Source organism: Notamacropus eugenii, chromosome 3 (genome assembly GCF_028372415.1).
Source record: "Notamacropus eugenii isolate mMacEug1 chromosome 3, mMacEug1.pri_v2, whole genome shotgun sequence".
NCBI lineage: Eukaryota > Metazoa > Chordata > Mammalia > Diprotodontia > Macropodidae > Notamacropus > Notamacropus eugenii.
This window is the reverse complement of record NC_092874.1, coordinates 111,682,068-111,705,943: the sequence shown is the minus strand read 5'-3', so window position 1 is coordinate 111,705,943 and position 23,876 is coordinate 111,682,068. Positions and strand designations below refer to the sequence as shown.

The 23,876-nt window shown below is 36.9% G+C and overlaps 1 protein-coding gene across 1 annotated transcript in view; it reads right to left on the bottom strand.

Annotated features, from left to right (window-relative positions):
* Positions 1–23,876, bottom strand: part of DGKI (diacylglycerol kinase iota) — a 552,077-nt gene that overhangs the window by 196,297 nt on the left and 331,904 nt on the right. Inside the window, exons 18-19 of the mRNA XM_072652615.1 lie at positions 21,190–21,263; positions 18,787–18,898 (exon numbers count right to left, since the gene is read on the bottom strand). Of these exons, the coding sequence (XP_072508716.1) occupies positions 18,787–18,898; positions 21,190–21,263 (186 nt within the window). The remainder of the gene's footprint in view (positions 1–18,786; positions 18,899–21,189; positions 21,264–23,876) is intronic.

Below are 23,876 nucleotides of genomic sequence, written 5' to 3'. Positions count from 1 at the left end.
TGCCACAGCCCCCCTCTGTTATCATAAACAATTGAGAAATGACTATATTTTGATGCAAAGGATAAGGAATAGAATATAAAATTTCAAAAATGTAAAATATGAAAGTTAAAGAAAATAAGACCTGAGATGAATGGTAGAAATCCAAATTTTGAGGGAAAGGACAACTCAATAATTCTTAACTCTTCAGACTACTGTGATAAATAATTCCTTACTTTTATCTTTCTGGGTCTATTTAAAATATCTATTGTAGTTTCCATTTAATTTAATGAAAATGAATTCCTTTTAAGACCTGTTATATAGAAGGCATTAAAGTAGATACTGGGGATACAATGATTAAAAAATACTAGTCCATTTTATCAAGGAGTTTCCCTTTCACTGTAGGAGTAGGGAGAATCTCACATATACTCAGATAAGGATAATACAAGATAGTGAATCAGAGGGGCAAAAGGGAAATCCAGAGTATTCTAGGAACATTTGATGAGTGAAGATACTTGCAGGTGGGTGTACCAGTAAAGACTTCAAAAAGGAAGTGGCACCTCATCTAAACGGGCACAATAGAAGGCTAGACGCAGAGCCAAGAAGAACTGAGTTTGACTACAACCTCATATACCAGACAAGTAACTCTAAAAATGTCATCCATTCTTTCCTTCCCTGATTTTCCTCATCAGAGACATGAGGCTGATAATACCATCTACTGCATAGAGGCTTCATAAGGAACAAATGAAATAACACAAGTAAAGCATTTTCCAAACCCTAAAGTGCCATGTAAATACTAGCTATTATTGTTATTATTAATAAGTCTTAAAAAAAGATAGCGTTCTGAAAAGCAGAAATTAGCAAGGAGTACATTCCCTGCAGAGGATGCCCAGTAAGAACGTATAGAGGGAGACAGAAGAGGAGACAGGATGCTAAGTTTGGGCACAGTTTAGTAGTCCAGCTTGAGTGCTCTTTAGTAAGTACAAAAGGGGAACAAGGTGAATCAATTCTGGAAAGGTAGGCTGAAGTCACTGTGTGGCTTTGAATACCAATTCCTATATGTAAGAGGGAGTTGCTGAAAATGTTCATTCAAGGAATTGACATGATCAGACTTGTTTTTTATGAAGATTATTTTGTCAGTTTTATGGAGGCAGTGTGGATTACTGGACAGAGTGCTGGATATAGAAAGACCTTGGTTTGAATCCTTCTTCAGATACATACTGTATGGCCTGAAGAAGTCACCTAACATTTTTGGTCTCAGTTTCCTCATCTATGAAATGAAGGAGATGGGCTTGATTATTTCTAAAGCCCCCACCAGATCTAAATCTTAGTAGCTCATTAGTAGAGGAAGAGAAAATGAAGTCTGGGAACATGGTTAGAACCTATTATAATAGTCCAGTTGAGAGTTTTAAAAATTAAAGGCCTAATATAGGATCATGATGGTATGAATGGGGAGAAGGAAATGGATATGATTGATGTTAAAACTACTTTCCTTTGTTCAACCCACTCCCTTTGATTGAAATTTGCATCTGAATCTCCAAATTCCATCTATCAAAATCCTAGTCATCCTCAAGAGACAAAATAAAAAATCAAATATCATCTCCTTCATGAGGCTATCGCCTATCATCCTGGCTAAAAGTGATCTTTCCTCCAAACTCTCTGCAGAGTGATTGACCAATCTGGACTGGCGGCATCAATGTATGAATATGTGTAGATAGCTATATCCTTACTTACGTATATGTACAGAGTTGAGACCCCAGTCCACGCACATGCTCTAAGTTCTTATTTCTTGAAGTTCTGTCTCATATTAGAAAATGAAGGTGGGAGTATGATTCACTCCTTGACCAAAGTAACAGATGTTCTCCTCTTGCCATTCTGTCCTATATTGACCTGACTACTCAAGGATATTCAAATTAGAATAAGTGCCAACCCAGAGGAATCCCTATCCACTTGTATGGAGATATATTTGTATGTGAGAAGCATGGAGAATGCTTTCTGTCCTATATACCACTAACTTCCTGATATTCATATATATGTGTGTACATATATACACACATATACACACATATGTATGTGCATGTGCCTACACATACCCACAAATTACATATAATACACATGTGTGTACATATGTATATGCACACATATGTAGGTATGTACATATACATACACTGTATATATAAATACAAAGTAAATATGATATTGATAGACATATATACATCAATATCTATAATTTTATTTACTGTTTTCTATTTTATATGCATGTGTGTTTTATTTCTTTATAGTATGCTCTCGCAACATACAGATGAAGTGTTTAATCCAAAAATATTTATTAAGCCCCTACTATATGCCAGGTGCTGTGCTAAACTTCTAAAAATTCATTTCTCTTTGTATGCTCCTTTGTATTCAAGATATGCCAAGAGTTAGCAATACATCAATTTTTTTTCACCAGGAAAAAACATTAAACAAAAGAAAATTGTAACGGGCTATTGTCTCAATTCATTAGTGTCCTCTCCATACATAAAAGCTAGCTCACTGCAGCTAGGCAGGCAACTGATTTTATTAATATTTCTTTTATAGTCATGGATAAGCCCAAAGAATGTTCAAAAACTCAACATCCTTTGACTCAAAGACTGTAAGTTGTGTGAGTCCCTGGTTCTAGGTTGATTCAGAGGATATTTTTTTAAATTACATCTTATCTCTTGGTGTTTAAATGAATGAAGCAAATACATAATGAATTCAAGAAATATTAAGCCATTTCATCAGCCACTGAAATGGAACAGTATGTAATTATTCCAGACACAACAGGGGGAACTAAAAAACAAAACAAAACAAAAAAATCTCTGCTTATTAGTCGAGGTGATTTCACAGAACCAGCAAGAAGATTTGTTTTTCATTTTTATCACAGTATTTTACTGCTCAGATCTGTCTTAACACTTAGCAAAGGCCTTAATAGCCAAGAATCTCATAATTGTCTGTGTAATTATTATCACAGGATTTAATAGTATTTTGAGCTAAAAGGATTGTGGCATCATAGATTTAAAGCTAGAAGGGCCTAGGAAAGGGGTAGGGAACCTGTGGCCTTGAGGCCACATGTGGCCTTCTAGGTCCTTGGGTGAGGCCTTTTGACTGAGTCCAAGTTTTACGGAACAAATCCTTTTAGTAAGGGGATTTGTTTTGTGAAGTTCGGATTCAGTCAAAGGGTCACACTTGAGGACCTAGAAAGTCACATGAGACCTCAAAGCCATAGGTTCCCCACCCCTAGCCTAGGAAATCATTTAGTCCACATTTTTCATTTTATAAATTTGGAAACTGAGGCTCAAAAAAGTGAAGTAATTTATCCAAGGTCATGTAGGTAATAACAGCAGAGCTAGCATTCAAGTCCAGGTTCTCTGATGCCATAACTAGTGCTCTTTCCACTCTCCATCCCTGCCTGGTACTATTTAATATTAATAATATTGCAAGTGAGAGGCATCATGGGTATGGTGGAAAACATGGTAGAATTAGATTCTGGAGATCTGGTTTCAAATCCTAGCTCTGCCAGCTATTACTTGTGTGAATGCAGGCATTTTAAATCAAAACCATGAATTTCCCATATCAACATCATTTTATAGCACAGTTAAAGTCTACGATGTTGTTTGGACATGTAAGGGAGGATTCACACTCACACACACACACACACTCAATCTGAGAAAGTTTCTCTCTTATGGGATGTGGACATGCCCATTGGTGCCCACTGCCTCCTAAGCAGCCCATCCCACTTCTACTCAGCTTGATATATTAGGAAGTTCTTCCTTATCTCAGGCCTAAATTTTCCTCATTCTCATTTCTACACATTGCTGCTGATTCTACCCTGTGGAGCCAAGAAGAAAATGTTTAAGCTTTTTCTACAACAGCCCTTAAAATATCTGAAGGCAGCAGACATCACATACTCCTTGAGTCTTCTCCTCTCCAGGCTAACCACCCTTGTTTTCTTCAGTGGTTTCTCACATGGCAGGAACTCAAGTCCCCTCAACTTCCTGGCTTCCCTTCTCTGGATATTCTCCAACTAATCAGTGTCTTTCCTAAAACCTGGTGCCTGGATCTGAACACGACAATTGAGATGTGGTCTGGCAAAAGCAGAATGGATTGTAATTGCCTTTTCCTTATTTCTGGAAGCCATGCCTCTTTTAATGAAACCCATGATTACATTAACTTTCCTGACTAACCTGTTATAGACCATTGACTCATATTAAGCTAACATTCCATAAAAATCCCCAAGTTTAAAAAAACTATCCATGCCTCCTCCATCTTGTATTTGTGATATTTTTTAACCCACATGTAATATTCTCCATTTATGGATAGGGACTAGACCTGTGATTTCACTGATCCAGGGAACTCTTGGGTGGGGAAACTCCCTCCACCAAGGCAGGTTAGCACCTTCTCTGTAACTTAAAAGTATAAGAGTATAAGAGAGTTCCCTAGCACAATGAGAAGTTAAGTGATGCATTCAGGGTCACACAGTCATTATTTATCAGAGGTGACACTCAAACTCAGATTTTCCTGACTTTAAGTCTGGCTTTCAGTTACACCATACTGTCTTTCTATTCAAGTTCATCCCAAGAGGTCTGCCCCTACATTCTAGCTTGCCAAGATATATTTTTGAACACTCATTGTTGACCATTATTTAAATTAGTTCCTTCATCTTAAAACAGGATAAGGATGCTATTTCTCCTCTCATCCAAATCAATGATTGTCCAATCACCTCATTTGAAAGAGAAGTTAGAACTTGCCCAACAGCTGACAGGTAGTAAAGAGTGGAGCTGGAAAAAGGCCCTCTGACTTCAAATTCATCTTTCTCTCTACCATACCAAATGCCATAATACTGTGAGTTTAGAATAGTGGGCAAGAGGAATTTATTTGACTTAATGGCATATTATTTGCTATCCTATACTCTATACATTTGTAAATCCAGAGAAAATATTAAATACTGATGGTAATCCCCACTGGCAAAATGAGGACTGATCCTGATGTGAATTAGATGTACTCAGAAGTTTTACAGAGACAGTTATATAAAGCAATTTAACACTAGGTTTTCCCAAGATTAGAAAGGTAGAAAGGACTTGCCCATTGATCTTGCAAAGAAATTAATGAACACTTTTATTGTGGGAGTATTTTTCTGACTATTCATCTTCCCTCTGATTTATACAAGAAACTTTGTCTTTACAGATTCACTGACTTCCTCCCTTTGGAGCCTGCATTCATTCCTTCCAAACATCTACTAATCCTGTCTTTTAACCTACCCCATCTCTTCTATCCATCACTTACTGTTTGTTTCACTTAATATATTGCATACTTGTCTCCATGTTGTTTTTGTCTGCCTTCTCACATAGATCTAAATACGAGTTAATACAGATAAAAGCTTGCTGATTAATTATGTAACCACTAAAATTAGTAATAGCCTGTGTTTCTTTTACACTTTAAGATTTCCAAAGACTTTTTTTTTTCATTTGATCCTCACAAAAACCCTAGGAAGTAGTTATTACAAGTAGCGTCTGTTTAATAGATGAAGAACCTGAGTCCCAGAGAGGTTAATTAACTTGCCCACGGTCACACTGCAAAATTGTATCAGAGGCAATTGTATCAAAATTGTATCAAACATCCTTCTCTACTGACTCACTTCTTTGCCAGTACTTAGTCTTTTAGTTTCATTTTCTCGCTTTATTGCAACACTGTTATTTTTCTAAAACTATGTCATGTGGTAACAGTAACAATGTTAGTGATAATGTTTATTTCTCCATTGAAGAACATTCTAGATGTTATTTGTAAAAACTTATGCTAAGGAGCAATCATTCCATTGTTAGGTTTTAACAAAAATAGATTTCTGTCTGTGTATAAGTCTACTTAACTGTGTGTAGCATCTGTAAAAAAAAAAAAACCTAAAAAAGTTGCAGCAACTTTTTAAAACTTCTCATCTTCACCTTGGCTTGACCTCCAGTTGCCAATGGATCTTAATACTTTAGCTTTAAGATTTTTCTGTCATTTGCTCTAATAAGCATAGCAAATACCCAGATAAGTCTATCACATGGTTAACAATTATTTAGTCATAGTCATTGTGGAAAGGAATCCTTTGTTGAACTTTTGGTGAAAACATGACCTTTTGTATCTAAATGCATGTATATGTATATATATATATATTTACATATAAATGTCTATGCAATTTTGAAATTCAGACAGTTTTTTTTAAAAGCAGGGAGTATCTATCTCTGTAGACATGATTTTAGATCCTTATGAGTTTAATTAGAGAGAGGAAGTGGCATTTAAGTGACTTTCAATGCAGCAGAAGTAGCAGTTTATATCTTCATCGTACCCTTCCTCACCAGAAGGTTATTTAATCTGATTAGTTGAGCAGTGATATCCCTTCAATAACTGAAGTGCAATATAACAGGGATAAGTTTAATTGACTAGTTAACAGTCCCCATACCTAACTAATGTGGACGAATTAATAGATATAAGTATCCTCACAAGTAGGGACAAAAAATGGAACTTAATCCAATCAAATATAAAATTGATTATCAGATACTTTGTCAGAGTTAGCAAACAAGAAAACTGTGTTTAGTCTGTCTTTTCAGAGTTTAAGAGTTCTAGAATCAGCTACCAACTGCCCAGTGGGCAAGGACAAGGGCTTCTCTGAGAACACCACCACCAGGATGATCCCTTAGGGGAAGAACTCATGAAAGATAAAATCAAGCCAAGCCCTGGCTGTCCAGGAGATCTGGATCTTGTGATTTGCTCAGACAGCGAAGGCCTTAAATGAATCTGAATCATCATAAAGATCTATTCAGCCGTTCCACAAAGTTGTCTACCTCCTCTGAGAGCATACTGTGAATGACGCATTACAGTTCTGTTTCTGACTTTACGAATGCCTGCTTCTCTATTGTTTTTGGATTAAGCATTTTCCATGTTGGAAGAAATAAAGTGCTGTCCTTACCTAATATTTACCTATATTGTACATTAAGTACCCTTTCAAGAAGAAACCAGAACCCTAGGAAGCCTCAATCTCACCAACTAGATACAGACTCCATGTTCACTTCTGTGTGTGGCCTCAATTTTGAGGTCTTCACTCCATGTACTAGATGAGGGTTCATCTGTGGGAGCATGCTGAACCCTCTGAGGATATGTACTCAAAGGCCCCCAGTGTACCTCAGCTCTCTAGCCCTCCTTAGCCATGCTGACTTCCACCCCTCTGGTGACAATGACTCACGCTCCTAACACTTGTACTCATTAATAACTGCTCTCCATGATTCCACAGACTCTGGCCCCTCTTATACTTTACCACAAATACCCCAGCAGGCAGCTTCAAAACAATTCAGAATCCTGATTAGCAGCCTCCTGTAGCTTTCTTACAACCCTGGGCGGACTGACCTTATAAACACAATGAGGTCAATGACTCTTGCTTTCCATAAACAACTGGTTGCTTCCAAATGGGAAGGCCCAAGAGTCTAATACTGGGGGTAACCATCTGTTTCTCCTGCCTCATACCTCACCTATTAACCAGGTCCCTAGGGATCTTACCAGAATTCCTATTCCCTGATTCTTTTAGGGCTGGAATGCTATTTCCTTCAAACAAAACATGACAAAAAGTTGAAGTATTATTCCTGATTCTCCAGTTCAGGAACCCAACCCTCATTGATGCCAAGCAAATGTCTAGACTTCTACCCGCAGCATATCCCCAGAACGGCATGATATCCATCCCATCAGCACCTCATACTTAACACGTCCAAACTTGGACTCATCATCTACCCCTAAAAAACCATCCTTAGCCTTAAATTTTTTATTTCTATTAATGTTTCCACCATCTTCTTAATTGCCTTTAGAAGGCTTGTAATCTTGAATTATCTTGACTTGTTTTTCTTCCCTCTTCCTCCACTCATATAGTTGTCAAATTCACCATTTTCTACCTTTACAACACTTCTATCTCTTCCCTCTCTTCCACACCCACTGCTATCACTTTCTTTTAGGCTCTCAGATTTTCTAGTCTAGACTGTTAGAATTACCTCCTAATTGTTCTTCCTGCCTCCCATATGTTCCCTCTCCAATCCATTCTCTTTCAGGATAGAAGCTTAAGCAACCTTCCCAATGCTCAGCTATGATCATTATTATTTTACTCAAAAATCTCAGATGATTCCCCACTATCTACTAAATATAACTGCCGTTGACTCTAGCATTCAGTGTCCCACAGTATGGATGCAACCTACGCATATAATCTTATTTCATATTACTTCCGTTTATTCAGTCTATATTCCCATCAAAATGTATTATCCTACATCCCTTGTTGTCTTCTGCCCCCTCTCATCTCTGTGCCTTTACTGAAACCATCCCCCCCCCATGCCCAAAAAAGTTTTTCTCACTCAATCTCCATGTGTCAAAGTCCCTTCATCTAAGGCCCAACTCAGATTCCACTTCCATCATCGTAGCCTTCTCTGTTTCCCCCGGCTGTGGTGAAATGCTCTCTCTCAATGAAAATTACTTATAATTACTTGCTTTGTTTCACTCCTATCCACTCATTTCACTCTCCCTCACATCATAGCAATCTCTGCATTTGTCTTTCTTCCTTTCTGCCCTTTTCCCTCATTAGACTGTAGTCTCCCGGAAAGGTAGCTATGTAGAATAAGTAGTAGGACATAGATAGAACACTGACTTGGAATCAGAAAGACCTGGTTTCAAATCCAGCTTCTGACACTTGCCATGCTATTTAACCTCTATGAGCCTCAGTTTTTATTCTATCCTTTTATCCTTTATTAAAAGATTTGTGAGGATTATAGGCTCCTCATAGGACAATGTGGACCAAATGAGAGAAAGAAATTGAAAAATTTGAAAGCATCATAAGAATGTCAGTGATTGTTAATACCTATGTTTATACCCACAGGACATGGCAAAATATATGCTTAATAAATACTTGTTGCATTGAATTGAATTCCACCTATCATCTGGGAACTTGCGCCCTCTGATGGACTTCCTTAGCAATGACTATCTATCTAGTCTGCTGCCAGAGTCCCCAGACATCATGTACCTTCGCTGTCTATAAAGATAGGCCTTTTGTCTACTGCCGAGGCCCCCAGACACCCACATCCTGGCTGCCTGGACTGCCTCCTGTTGTCTACCGCTGAGACCTGCCTCACCTGTCCGATCCATTCCAGTGAGCCTGTCTCATTTCCATATTCTGGTCATCTCTGACAAGTAGACAGTTTTTACTGCTGCTGACCAGACTCCATTTCACTCTTATTCATTTTTAAAAGAGTCAAATAACAAGATATCCAGTTTGTTGGCTGGAATTTGTTGACATTTTTGCAGCTTTACTTCAGTCTGTATTATAGTGAGTCAAAGACAGATACAGTAAGATTTTTTTTCTAAGGGCTCAAAGGACATGAACCAAAGTCATAAAGAATTAGAGGGCATGGATGGACTGAATCGACATCACTGGAGGGAGTAACCATATCAATGAAATTGCAGAATGATTGAAGTTCCAACATATCCAACATTTTTTTATTACTCTTTAAATATTAACAAGATACATTATAGCTAGTAAACGATTACATATTTTAACCTCATGAAACTCTTGATTCTTATTCTCCCTCCTGTTGCCTATGGGCATACTCTTTAGTTGGCAGAAATGATAAAGCTAGTCACTTCCAACAATGGAGAGGGCAAGAACAGAGCAGAAGACAGAGCAGTCCTGCTTGAAACAGTGACCTGGTCTGACCACATGCAGAGGACTGGATTCATTTACAGGTGTCCTCCTATGGGAAGGATGTTGTCAATGTGGATGGCATCCAGGAAAGGGTAACCAAGATGATGAAGTGAATCAAAATCATCTTATAGGAGGAATGATTGGTCAAAGGAACTGGGGATATTTTGCTTGGAGATGAGAAAATCTATCTGTTTTTAAATATGTGAAGGCAATCATGTGGGAGAGAAATCAGATTTTTTTTCTGTTTTGTTCCAAAGAGAAAAATAAAAGACCAAAAATCAGAAGTTTCAGAGAGGCATAAACTTTCTCATTGGAAATAAGTTCCTAATAATTGGGGTTTTCTTTTTATAAAAAGGAATGTATTGCCTCAAAGGAGAGTAAATTCCCTATCAATGGAAGTATTCAAGCCACAGCATCACTTCTTGGGAACTTATTCTTTAACAAGGCATTGGTCTAGATGACCCATAAGGAGCCTTCCAACCTCACATTCTAAGACTATGAAACTACATGTTTCATCTATTCCTACCTTATTTCTATAAGGAAGTGAAGATGCTTAAGAGGTCAAACACACCCACATGTGGAGGGAGAAATTTGGAACAGAGGGGAAAGAGTCCTCATTTCTTTATTTCTGTCCTTAAGGAGGACTAATTTTAATTCAGAAGGATCATGGTCTCATATACCTTAATCTTTCAATGGGTATAAGGCTGAATTGATGCAGGGGTTCCTCTAGAGAGGTAGAGTCCTACCCAAAACACCTTTTAATCCTATGTAATTCTTATCCATATTTTTTTCAGAAGACCCTTCTTAAAGAGTCTACCCACCATGCTAGAGGCTCTCCTCTAGGTATTTTTATATTTTGTGGGCATCAATCTAAGCTGTCCCCCTCACCCCCCACCCCTGAGGACTCCATGAGAGTTACTTTCTGTTACATAATTACCACAAGATCAGGCAACTTCCTTTATGTATCAGAGGGTTAGAGGGATCTGGCTTCAAGTCTTGCCCCTGATACATGTTACCTTGTGAAGTTGAGCAAGTCACTTAATCTCTCAGTCAGGCTTCCAGATAAACATCTAAGACTAAGCAGCAGAACTACAGCAGGATTGGTTTTCTCACTGGATTTTCCCTATCTCAGACAAATCAAAGTTTGGACCAAACCAAAAAGATCCTTTAAAAGCGCTCACCATTAGAAAAACGTATACAGTCTACTCATGTACACTACGTCCATGTCCACTGACTTTTAAGTCACATACAAGTGATTCATTGGAAATTATGATATTGCAAGATTCACAACCACATAGCATCACCTAAAAACACAGAAAATAAAATGATTTGTTTTTGCTTTTTAAAAAGTTTTTTAAATTGGATTTTTTTTCTGGTAGCAGATTGGGAACTGAAAAGGACTGCATATTGTCCCATATATAAGCCAGCCCACTTTTTTTCCCTGCTAGTCAATTCTAGGCCTAGCTCACTGTCCATTATCCAACTGAATATTCCATACTAATGCACTAATTTGACAGGCTACCCTACTAACCCCTGCTTCCATTTGGACAATAGGTATTTTTAATTCCTTTGGTTTTTCCCTAACCCTTTCACATTTCACCCCATTTATAGGCCTGGCTCCCAACAGTGACCAAAGCCTTAGGCTGCACAAGTCTATGTCTTCCAGTTCTGTGCTTCACTTAACATAGATAAAGGCATAATTATCTCTATAGCTATATTTATCAAGAAAGCTTGCATTATCTAAACATAAGATAGACTCCTTGTCAGAGGAAAGCCTTTGAGGCTGTACTAAAAATTCTTTTTTTCTATTTCCACATCTTCCAGTCAATTGTTTACCTCTTAAGATGTGCTCTATGATCATTTAATTTTGGAAAGTTTGCTTGAAAATTTAAAAATTCTATTTCCTTCTTACATTTTCATCAAGGACACCCTTGCTGTGTGTGTAGATCAAGAGTTCTTCAACCTTTTGCATCATGGAACCCTTCAGCAGTCTGACAAATCCTATGGAACCCTTCTCAGAATAATGTTCTTAAATGTATAAAATGAAACACATAAGACTCCAAAGGAGACATTTACTAGCTGTGTGACCTTGGGCAAGTCAATTGACATGTTTGCCCCATTTTCCTCACCTGTAAAGTGGGGATAATAATAGAACCTATCTCCCAGGGTTATTGTGAGGATTGAATGAGATAATAATTGTACAGTGCTTAGTACAATGCTGGCACATAGTAAGTGCTATATAAATGTTTATTGTTACTATTATTATTATATTGAAAAAACCACTGTAAAGCATTCTCATGGAAATTGTATAAAAGTGAGAAAGTAGGTCCACGGAGTGGGTAGTTAATCACATCCTTTCAGTTGCCTTTGTGGGTGGCAGGAAGGGCAATATTTTACACACAAAAGTAACATGGTATAAATGGGAAGAGAGGTAACCTTAAAGTGAGAAGGATCTTGGTTCAAATCTCATCTCTGATTGATACTGGATGGGTGATCCTGAGCAAGTCACTAAAACCTCTCTGCGCCCTCAGGTAATTCTCTAAATCTCTAAATTCCTATTCAGGTGCTGATAATTACATTAACAGTATTTCCATAGTGCTTTGTGGCTTGCCAAGAGCTTTACACATCTTTTCTCCACTGATCCTTAGAACTACTCAGCCAGGTAGGTGCTATTATCATCCCATTGGACAAATAAAAAAACAGAGGCTGAAAGAAGCTAAGTGAATTGCCCAGGATCACAGAGCTGTTTTCTATCTTCCTGACTTCCAGTCAAGCACCCTATTCACTGAGACCTAGATGCCTGATCTTCATTGGTAAAGAAAATTCTCTCCATACCAATGAAGTCATGGGTTGTAACCAAGAAATAAATATTTTAGAAGATGGATAGATAGATAGATAGATAGATAGATAGATAGATAGATAGATAGATAGATAGACAGATAGATAGATAGATAGATGATAGATAGATAGATAGATGATAGATAGATAGACAGATGATAGATAGAGAGAGAGAGAGAGACAGACAGACCGATAGATAATCGAGAACCATCTCCCTCTTTCTCACCATTTCTTTGCTTCCCTATCTTCCTCCTGGTGTTAGCAGTAAAGTCTCATCTTATGTAAGTAGCTCAGGGCTCCTGAATCTCAGTGTCTTCCCTCTGAGCTGATCCTGTTTGCTCATGGTTGTCTGCATGTTGTATTCTCTCATTAGACTTTCAGCTCCCTCTGAGCAGGGCCTGCTTTCGTTCTTCGTATCCCCAGTATGTATCCAAGTATGTGCCCAATGCTTGGCACATGATAAGTGCTTAATAAATGCTAGTTGATTGATTGAGAAAGATTTCCTCTGCATTTAGGCTTGCCCAACCAGTACAATTCCTAGTTTGTCTTTAGCACATTTTCTCCTTCCTCATATAGCCCATTTGGAGTCAGAGGATTGGATTCAAATCCTGATTCTGCTCCTTATCACTTCTGTGACCGTGGACAAGCTATTTAACGTGTTTAGGCCTTTGGGTTCCTCATGTATAAAATGAAGAGACTACTAAATGATCTCTAAAATCAATTGCAGTTTTAAATTCTGACCAAAGGAGCCTGCAAACAATGGAGAGTTAGACAGTAGAATGTCACAGTGAGTTTAGGGACCATTATCTTACCTCCAGGAAAATGTTGGGAGAGAGCGAGGGGAAAGGAAATGCACAAGACCCCCAAGGGGGACAGGCATGCAAAACTACCAGAAACTGCTTTCTGACCCACTTTCCTGCTCACCCTCACCTTCCACCTTCCAAAAATTTGACATTTTTTCTGTTGTTCTTAAGAAAACTGGGCTAACTCTTCCAGGACATAGAACCATGAGACAGCTATTGTACATTAGCATAATTACTGCTGCTAAGGAGACTTACATCTAAACAGCTTATCTTCTGCAAGTGGAAAATTTCAGTCCCGTGATGTCTTCAATTTCATTATTTCCCATTTTATAGCCTGTCTTTTAAAACTAATTCACAAATACATAAAGACCTCATTCACACGTTAGAATTTCGAATAGCCAAAAGAGAGAGCATTTTCCTTAAAATTTTCATAAAACAGAAGGAAAAATCTTAGATTTTGTTGTTGGGAAATAAAAGCAGGAGGGTAGGAAGGGAGAAGTGACAAGAAATCAAATCCTTAAGCTGAATCTCATGCTGAGCTATCTGTCTCAAAAAAGTTTCCAATCATGTCACCAAAGAAAGAGACCTCTTGACTATAGTGATCAGAGAAGAAAATTCTGGCAAGAAGAAATGCAGATCGTAGGGTCTGATTATCTGATTATGGGCCTAATAGAAAGTTAACCAGGTGAATAAACATTCAAGAAAGATAATCTTAATTTGTAAGGAATTCATTTCAATTAGAAAAAAAAAATTGAGGATGTCTCTTTTGAAAATTCTGGAAAGTAAGCAATTATTTGAAAAGGAATATTCTTTCCCCAAAAGACTAGTCCTGTTAAACTATCTTATAAGGAACAATCCTGGATTGTCCTGGTCTTTGTCCTTTGCTTTTCTCAGTAGGGAAAGTACAAAGCATCCTTGGTATTCTAGATCCATAGCCTTAAACTGTTTTTACTTATTTTAAGCCTTTTCCATTTCCACACTGAATTACTGTGAAATAAATTCATTTATGAAGGGTATTAAACTACTAGGTATGTTTGGGGTGGTGGGGAAAGAAGGAAATTGTACAGCAGCTATTTTTAAAAGGAAAAGTGTGTATTAGGATACTTCTCTGCTTAAATATTATCAACAGATGTTTTAGTTTTAAAAGAAATGTTACCATCTCAAAAAAGCATTTGAAATTTCCAGAGCATCTAATAATTTTTAAGAAACTCAGAGAAAGGAGAGATTGAGGTTAGGGAGGTTCTTTCAGTCTGAATGAAGGGAAGAGAAATATGAGGACATTATATAACTAATGGGATGTGACACACATCTGGTCTGAGTATATAGAAATATGAAAGATTATACTTACACATGATAGGTTATACTTAAATGTACAACATAAGCCATATTTTTAACTTTGTTATTTTAGAGGTAGGTTTTTAAAGCCTGAAAGCAAATCCTGAGTCATCAGAATCTGAGCTGAAACCAGAGCATTAGATGCTGACTATTTTGTATGCATTTCATTATTCATAATAGGCGAGTCGGAAAAAATGATTGCTATCATTTAAACTTTGAATTTCCTCTTCACCAACTCATATCTACTGATATATGTCTTCTTCTGATGACGGAAATTAGGGGTAGAACAGAAAAAAAAGTTCTAGCCAGTAATAATAGTATCACCTAGAATGCATGAAATGCCTAGACAGGATTATGATTCCCCTCTCCCTCCCTATATTAAAGATAATAGAAACTGAGGTTACAGCTAAAAGCACAAGATTGGTAAGAATTCTTAAGATTTTATCTTGTCAATTTGCCTGTTCCTAGAGGAGAATGAGCCAATATTTCAATTTCCAAATTTTCCTAGACTGCCTATACCATTGTTTATGCCCCTTTTTGCAAGAACTTTTGGAGGTACTAGTTCAACTTCCCTTTTTGCAAATAAATCCTTCAACAAGTTGGAATTGTCTCATGTTATAAAATAAGTCCATTTTCTCACAAAAATTATTATCAATGTACCCTTCTGCCTTTTAAGAAAAGTAAAACTTTTTATATGTATATGTGTATATACATACATGTATATATGCATATATATGTATGTATATACATACATATACACACACATATATATCTATCTATATGTGTATATCCATCCATCCATCCATCCATCTATCTATCTATCTATCTATCTATCTATCTATCTATCTATCTATCTATCTATCTCTCTATCTAATCTATCTACTTTCCCCAAAAGACTAATCCTGTTAAACTGTCTCATAAGGAATAAACTTTTCTAAACTGGTTCTTTTTTTTGGACACAGTTTTTTCTCTCATCAAGATTCTCTCCAAGGTCTTCTCATTCTCCTTCATTTATAGAGCCCAGAATAGACACAAGAATTTAACAAGGATCGAGTCTAGTGCTAACTTTAATAAAAGGGTGAGTTCACAACTCCCACATGTCATTCTACTGGTCCATCCCATTATTGTGCTTGTGCTACTAAGCAGAACACTACATTCATGTTGAATACATGTGTCCTAGACACATGTTTTGTGATAGCTTGTTTACACTCCTCTGTACTTGCCTTAAATGAATTTCACACTTTGTTAATTCTTTAACACTCTTTCAACCCAAAGTAGTTTTTCTCTAAGTCACCTTGAAGAGAAAGAAAGAATCTCAGAGCTCAGTTTAGCCTGAGGTCCTCAGAATGACACAAGCACACAGTTATAGAATCCCAGTTGTGGAAGGACACTAAGAAACCATGCTGACTAGTGATGACAGAGGGAAATATAAGAAGCAGCCCTCAGAGGGGCATTTACCCCTTGACAGTAGGGCAAAGAGAAGGGGGAGTGTCCAAGGAATTCAATGATGATCTACAGTAACACAATCAGGACTAGAATCCAGGTCTCACAACTCAGGACTTAGTACTTTCCCCAGTGTACCAAAATGCTCTGAACTATGTCATATGTACATAAAGTAAGCATGTTCAAAATGTCAAAAAAAAACACAAAAAGAGGAGTAAAATTAGATCTCTATTCTCAAAATGAGCTTATGATTTAGTTGAAATGGTGGAAGGAATGGGGTGGGGGAGAGAAACAATAAGTTCCTTGCTCTGTGATATTTTTGTTTTACAAATTCTTGGAATAATTATAAACTCCAAAATATAACTTTTTCATCTAATAGTAAGACCAATATTTCCAAATAACTCACCTTCTTTAAAAAAGGAGGGAGGGGACCAACCTCATCATCCCCTTAACTTACTGTCCTACATCCCTTTTCATTTTCACAGCAGAATTCCTAGAATAATTCATTTTCATTTGCTGAAGGCTTCTAAGTCCACCAATCCACTCTCTCTAAGATTAACGACAGTCTAAATTCAATTACCTTCTCCCTCTTTTCTCATCTTCCTATTTAATGCCTCTGCAGCTTCTGACATTGTCTGTCACTGCCTCCTCCCAGATCAGGGGTTCTTAACCTGAGGTTCCTGAACTTTTTGAAAAGCACTTTGGCCACTGAATTTCTACATAATTGGCATCCTTTGTAATCCTTCATATTTTATTTTAAGCATTTACAAACATTTTTCTAAAAGGGGGCTGATAAGCTTCAACAGACTATCAATTATTTCCATGACATAAAGGTAAGTTCCTCTATGGTGGATGCTCTCTCCTCCATTTGGTTTCTATTACATTGCTTTAACCTGGAACTCTCTCTGCCTGTCTCTTTTTAAAATGCTTTTGATGGATCTCCATGCTGTTCATTCTCAAAACTCCATAACTAGTACTAAAGTGGTTTTATTTTTTTGACTGAATTCCAGTTCCACATGTTGCTGGACATTTCTACCTATAAAGTACCATCATCATTTCAAATGCAATGTGACCAAAAGAGAACTCATTCACTTCCCCTTAAACCCATTCCCTCTCCACACTGCCCATTTTCTAAAGAGGGCATCATCCTTCTAGGCACCCATATCCAAAACCTTAGTGCCATCATCATCCTTGATGCTTCTTTCAATCAACTGTCAAATATTGTCAATTTTACCTTCACAATATTTCTCTCTTTTGTCCCCTTCCAATGTGTTCAAGTTCTCTTTACTTCTTATACCTGTATTATGTAAAAAGTTTCCTAGCAGGTTTTTAGCCTCTTATCTCATCATACCTTGTCATTCATTCTTCCACATGGCTGCCAAAATTAGCTCTGATCATTTCCTGACCAATGATTCCCTTTAGGATATAATGTAAATTCCTTAGCCTAGCATGTAAATCCTCCAAAATCTGGCTGTAATATTCCTTTCCAGACTCAGTTGATATTTTTGAGTCATTTCAGTCGTTTACCTCCTTTTAAACACTCTATATTCCAAGTAAAATGAACTACTGGTTGTTCTTCAAATTCACAATTCTATTTCCCATCACCATGTCTTTACGCAGGTTGTTCCTGAAGGGAAAGTACCCCCTTCTCTGCTCAGGTCCCACCTCCTAAGCTTATCCTTTCCTGATGTTCTCCTTTGTTAGTGTTCTCTCCCTCCTCAAAATATCTTGCATTTATTTTATTTCATATAAACTGTATGCTCTCAGTACAATGTAAGCTCTGTGAGTACACGAGTTCTTTTGTTTTTGTCTTTATATACCCAGTTTCCCATATTTAATAGGCACTTAGATGTTTTGTGTGTTCAGTGGAAGAGCTCAATTGGAATTAGCAAGGTATTAGCTGAATATTGTTTTTGCTTTCTAAATATGAAATTTTTATTTTATTACTTGTGTGTATAGTATCAGAAATGAAAGGCCAATGAAGTATTACCAAGTAGAATTCTGGTCTGAGGTGCTTTAATGGTCATTTCAGCAATTATGTGCTATCATATGGGACTGATTTCTTGGAAAACATATTTTAAGTTGATTAAATAGTCCATTTAACATAAGCATCTTACCCCCTCAGATAAATTTCTCCTCTATCCAAATTAACATGAATTCCAAATTAGTGGGGCCTGAATGATTTTCTATATTGTCTTCTTTGGGAAAGAAGAGAAAAATGGGACGTGCCAAAACTTAATGCCCAGGGAAATGTGTGTTAATAACCAACTATTTTTTACCTAAATCATTCAAGTCATTTGGCTACCCTTTAATGGATAAGAGTGTAGAATGCCAAAATACTGTGATAAGTGTATGGTTAAATTTAAATAACATTCCAGCTAGGGAAGGGGAAGGAACATTTAATTTTTACATGAAATTTATAAGGAGAATTAGTAACCCTCCCTAGATAATGAATTTCATGAAAGAATGTTGGAGTTTTTTCAAGTTAAGATATATGGTTTCCCCCTCAAAAAAAATTTTCTAAGCTTTATACTGAATAATGTATGTGGTATTCTTAACTAGGTATCTGAATAGAAATAAAATTATACTAAAAGCTTTGTGACACAGATATAATTCAAACAACAAAATAATATTTCATATCCATTAAGTAGTCTGAATACTTACCAAAGAAGCCATGGTGAATCCAATGACCTCAATATAGCCATCATCATGGCGCTGAGGCTCAAAATCTAGATGATCTCCTGGATTTCCCCAAGGCATTGTGCCTGCACAGTACCTGCAGGGTAAAAATGGAAATTCTAGGAAACGTAATATAATAGATATCACCATCAAAACAAACAAAAAAAAAAATTAGTAACAGCAACATCTCCCTCTGGTCTTGCTGTTCATTTCCTGAGGGTTTGGGGGTAGTGGGAAGGTGAATATTTTCAGCAGGAATTTATTTTTTCACAATCAGACTGAGAAAACTGGACGTATCGTTATCCTCTAAGTGGATCATGTTAGCCAATTCCTTTTGGATCAAGTTCGGCATTCTGTGACTCACCTACAGCTCTCCATGTATACTGTAACATTGGGAGGACTCGTCTTTAAGGCAGGGATATGTGTATAAGCTAGTGAAGACAGAAAGTAAAGCTGAAGGGAAGCACTAGGAGAAGCATTTACTCTTTAAGAACAGGAACTTAATAAATTCTTGTGCACTGATGACTTAATGAAGACATACAGGGGAAGAGAACAGAATAAAGAGAAGAAAAGGAGCAGGAGCAAGAAGAGAAAAGAGTGGAACGGAAAAAAAGGGAATAAAATGTAGAAGAACCTAAACATTCTTTTCAAATACCTAAGTATCCGAGACTGCAGGCTAATAGTATCAATGACAATTCTAAGCCTAAGTAGCCACAAAAGTAATTCAAGAGAGACCTCAGAGGTTCTACAAATACTGTTTCTATGCAACGCACACTTTAATTAAACACTACTTAAGTTTCCCAGACAAAAAAGGGAGTTTAGATATGGATTTGATGTTGTTCCTTTTTGAAATTTTAGGTTCAGAACCTAGAGGTCTGATATTAAACATTATTTTTGTCCTACTTTGTGCATACTTAAGCTTTGGTTCTTAATTAGCTTCTCTGAAGTCTTCAGGAAGCACAAATGTGTTTCAACACTCACTGAGAGGGAAAAAAAGACTAATTCCTTTGCCCTACAAAAATAACCAAAAAACAAATCCCAAAATAACAACAATAAAAATTGGTCAGGGAACCCATATAAATGGGTTGAAAATCCAAATCTAGACCATAGAGTTTCCTGGTGTAATTCATGGTAAATGGGAAATTTATGACAGTTTCCCATGCCCTTCTTTCACTTAAAACAAAGAAACAAGTAACAAATTATCTAATACAGCCATTCATAGGGATACCCTTGGACTCCAGGGTGGCTTCCAACTCTGAAATGTGGTCCACAAATGAGAATGGGGAGTCAAATGGAATAAACTAAATTGAAAAGGCTGTGAATGCAAAAAGGCATTTTAAGCCAAATAATCTGGCCTATCATCGCATTCTCTTGGAATATACTATTGGAATTTATTCTCCCAAACTCATGTTCTAGAGGAGCTCATCACCTTCATTTCTAAGAGGGAGCCAGACAGGCAAACTATCATCAAGAAAACTTCTGATATAGGACCTTAGATTTAGCACTGGAAGAGACCTTAGTGGTCATCTAGTCAACCTCCTCATCTTACAAATTAGTAGTTAAGGCTTAGGAGGGCTAACTAATGTACTCAAAGCCACATGGGTAGTAAAAAGTAGAACCAGGATTTGAACCTACATTTACTGACTCCAAACCCAGAATTCTTTCCATGGTACCAACAGAACAAGTTTTAAGATTCCATTATGATTTTCATCTAGGCAGCTCTGCTATTGAGGGGTAGGAGAAGAATGACAAAAATGAGGTTCATTTGTAATAAAGATCTTATTTTATTTTGCAATTAGTGATGGATGGGAGGGATCTATTTAAATGTTGTGTGTTTGTTGTTGTTTGGGAACCCTGAATTCAAAGCTAAATCAGGGCCTTACAAAATGAAATAAATGTATTGTCTTTCTGTACATTTCTACCAAGAATAGCAGAGAACACTTGGTAGAAAACAATGTCTAGTAGGGAAGGAAAAAAGCAGTGAGAGTCCAGGACATTTGACTTCTCGTATTATTTCTGCTACAAATGCATGGCATGATCTTAGGATGGTAACTGAACTTCTCCGTACTTCAATTATTGCATCTGGCAAAAAGGGATAACTCATGACCCAGCTATCCCCAAGGGTTACTACTGAAACTAAAGTAACATAATAAATGTCCGTGAGCTTTGAAAGACTATTAAGTACCAAACTAATATAAAATATTGCTGAGTCCCCTGATCTCTCTTGTTTGCAAATAATACAGTGTACTTCACTTGAGAAACCTAATAGGAGAGCAAAAGGGTCAAGCCTAATGACTTTTTAACTGTGGAAATAAATGATTCCTCGCATCTGTAACTGGAGGATTCCTGACATGAGAACAAAACAACACAAAGACAGTACATACTTACCTGGGTATATTTAAAAACACTATACATTGGAACTTCAGCTCCTGAATCTTTGGGGTGAGGTCTGTTCCATCACACTGCAACAAGCAAAACAATCAAGGAAGGTCTTTGAAATGGCCTAAATATTGAGGAAGAAAACATACGCTACCCTCTTCTTCTTTCTAACTTTGTCTTTGAGGAACAAGAATACCAGCTATTCCAAGGAGTACGTGCTATGGTTCTAGCTGAACTAAAATTGCAAATGATAATTTTTTAAATGATAAAAATAACCACAATTTCTACTACATTTTCACCATTAGCTACTGTTGCCATCAAGATGATTGTTGCTATTTTAAAAACCTCACATTTATACAGCACTTTGCTGTTTAAAAAGTGCTTTCCTTATAACAATCCTGTAAAACTGGTATGGTAAATACTATAAATTCTGTTTTATTGATGGGAAAACTGAAGTTCAGATATGAAGTTCAGATAAAAGTAAAGTGTTACAGGCTGTACTTAAACTTGGGTCTTCTTATTGCAAAATCAGGTTTCTTTCCATTGTATACTTCACATCTCCTACCCCAACAGTGAGTTGCTCTCATATGTACCATGATCATATTTTAGGTTTTGCTTTGTTATTCTATTTCCAAGAGGTTTCCACCATTCAAAAGAACTGAATTGGTTGCTAAGGTAAGCTCTCTACAGGATTTAGTGATGCATCCATATAGCTACATAATTTAAACAGTAGGCATATGTCATGAACATACTGCATCCGAGATAGTGAGAAGCTTTATGTAGCAACACAGGATTTCATCTGTTGCTAGAGGCAAGTGGTACAAATGTCATTGCTAATGTTCTTCAAGTCTTCTCCAACTAGCTCAATCCTTTCAGTTTTCACAGAACAAAGAAGCATGGTAGCAGAAGTTTGAAAACTGTTCCTCATCACAGTTTTACTCAATTCCTTTTCTGTCTGAGGAAGTAGTCTTTGGAATATTTTATCCAATCAGGGACATATGGTAAGAGATGAAAACTTAATAGGTTTCTGACCATATGTCAGATAATTGAATTAGTTGAATTGAAGAAGTCAGAAGAGATAATAGAGAAGAAAGGAGTTCAAAGAAAAGATATAACCTTAGTCTGGGCTTCTACCTTCTGGTATAGCCTGGCTGAGGGTTAGTGCTTCATAAATATAGACTGATGAAGCTATAATTCTCACCTTTCAGAGTGATTTACTAACAACAGCATGCCTTAGTGGATGGTGGCTGGAGAAGCAGGGAGCCCCAAGAATATCATCTAAACTGACAACTCCAGCTGAAGCTCATATGAGGGTGAAAGGGCCGGCTGAAACAACTGTAGCCTTTCTCTGCAGAAGAGAGGCTTACAAACTACAACATCTCCAGTAGATGATGGCAATGAAGACAACCGAACGCCAGTTAGAACAGAGAGCAAAGAACTTGACAAGAAGAAGCAGAACTGTGATACCCATCAGGAAATAAATCCAGCAGACAATAATTCTGTGAGATCATCAGAAGACATTGGCAACTCTATAGAATCAGAGGCAATAGCAGCCACCAAGCCTTCCACATGCTGACAATATATACCCATCCACCTCTGATTTTCCCCACATATGTATGCCCTACATGCAATCACTATGTCTGTTTACTCTTCTCACTGAGAGCATGATATAGGATTAAGGGAGAGGGGAAGGGGTGACGTGAAGTACATATTTCCAAACAATGCCAGTTGGACTCCAGTTATCTTCCTCATCCTCCTTATCTTCAATGTATATAGTCTTACCGAGTTGAAGTACTGATACATTAAGTGACCCATCCATGGTTAATAAGATGTATGTTCAAAGGTAGAACTTGAATACAATTCTTCCTCACTCCAAAGCTAACTCCCTATTCACTAACAACATGCTACCTCCATACTGTATTTAAACATAAAAGAGTATAAATTATATGCCACATGTAAAAAGCAATACTGATAAACTTTTTAAACCACAAAATACAAAAGTAATATGATAATATTTAGCTAACCTTAATTTTATCATCAGACCTTGATTAGTCTTTTATGTCATTCCACATTTCTTAAATTAGAGCCAAAATTCCTTGCCCATATGCATACAGAAATTTAGAGCTCTACAACACTAGGCCAATTTGGGACAGCAAATCTTTTTTCATCTACTGGATTTTTACCTCCTCTAATAAGAACATCCTTCCCTGATTGCTGCTAACTAATCAAAAACTTTAATTTGTCTTTGCAGCTTTCCTTCCTCCCTTTTGCTTCTCTTCCCAACTTGCATCAAAAGTTAAATACATTGCAAATACATTAATATAAGGAATCTCAACATCAGCCACACAAAATCTATATGATTACCTTTCCATAGTCTCTGATTTAACTGTGGAAAATGAATGAAATAGTATTTTATCCTTAGTTTCTGGGATATATGTATAAATCAGTGAAAGAGATAAAGAAATATAGAGAAGACAGAAAAAGTGTGTGGCAATTTTTTAAAATTATCTTAATGAAAAAATATTATGTGAGTTTTTAGAGAGTTTGTTAGAAGGTACAGGACAAGATCTAAACGGGACAAAAAGAAAGTGACAATGTCACTGGAACATTATTGGTCTAAAAGAAATTTAGAATACAAGAAATTTAGGCAAACATGAGAAGACTTGTATAAACTAAAGAAGAGTGAAGGAGAACTA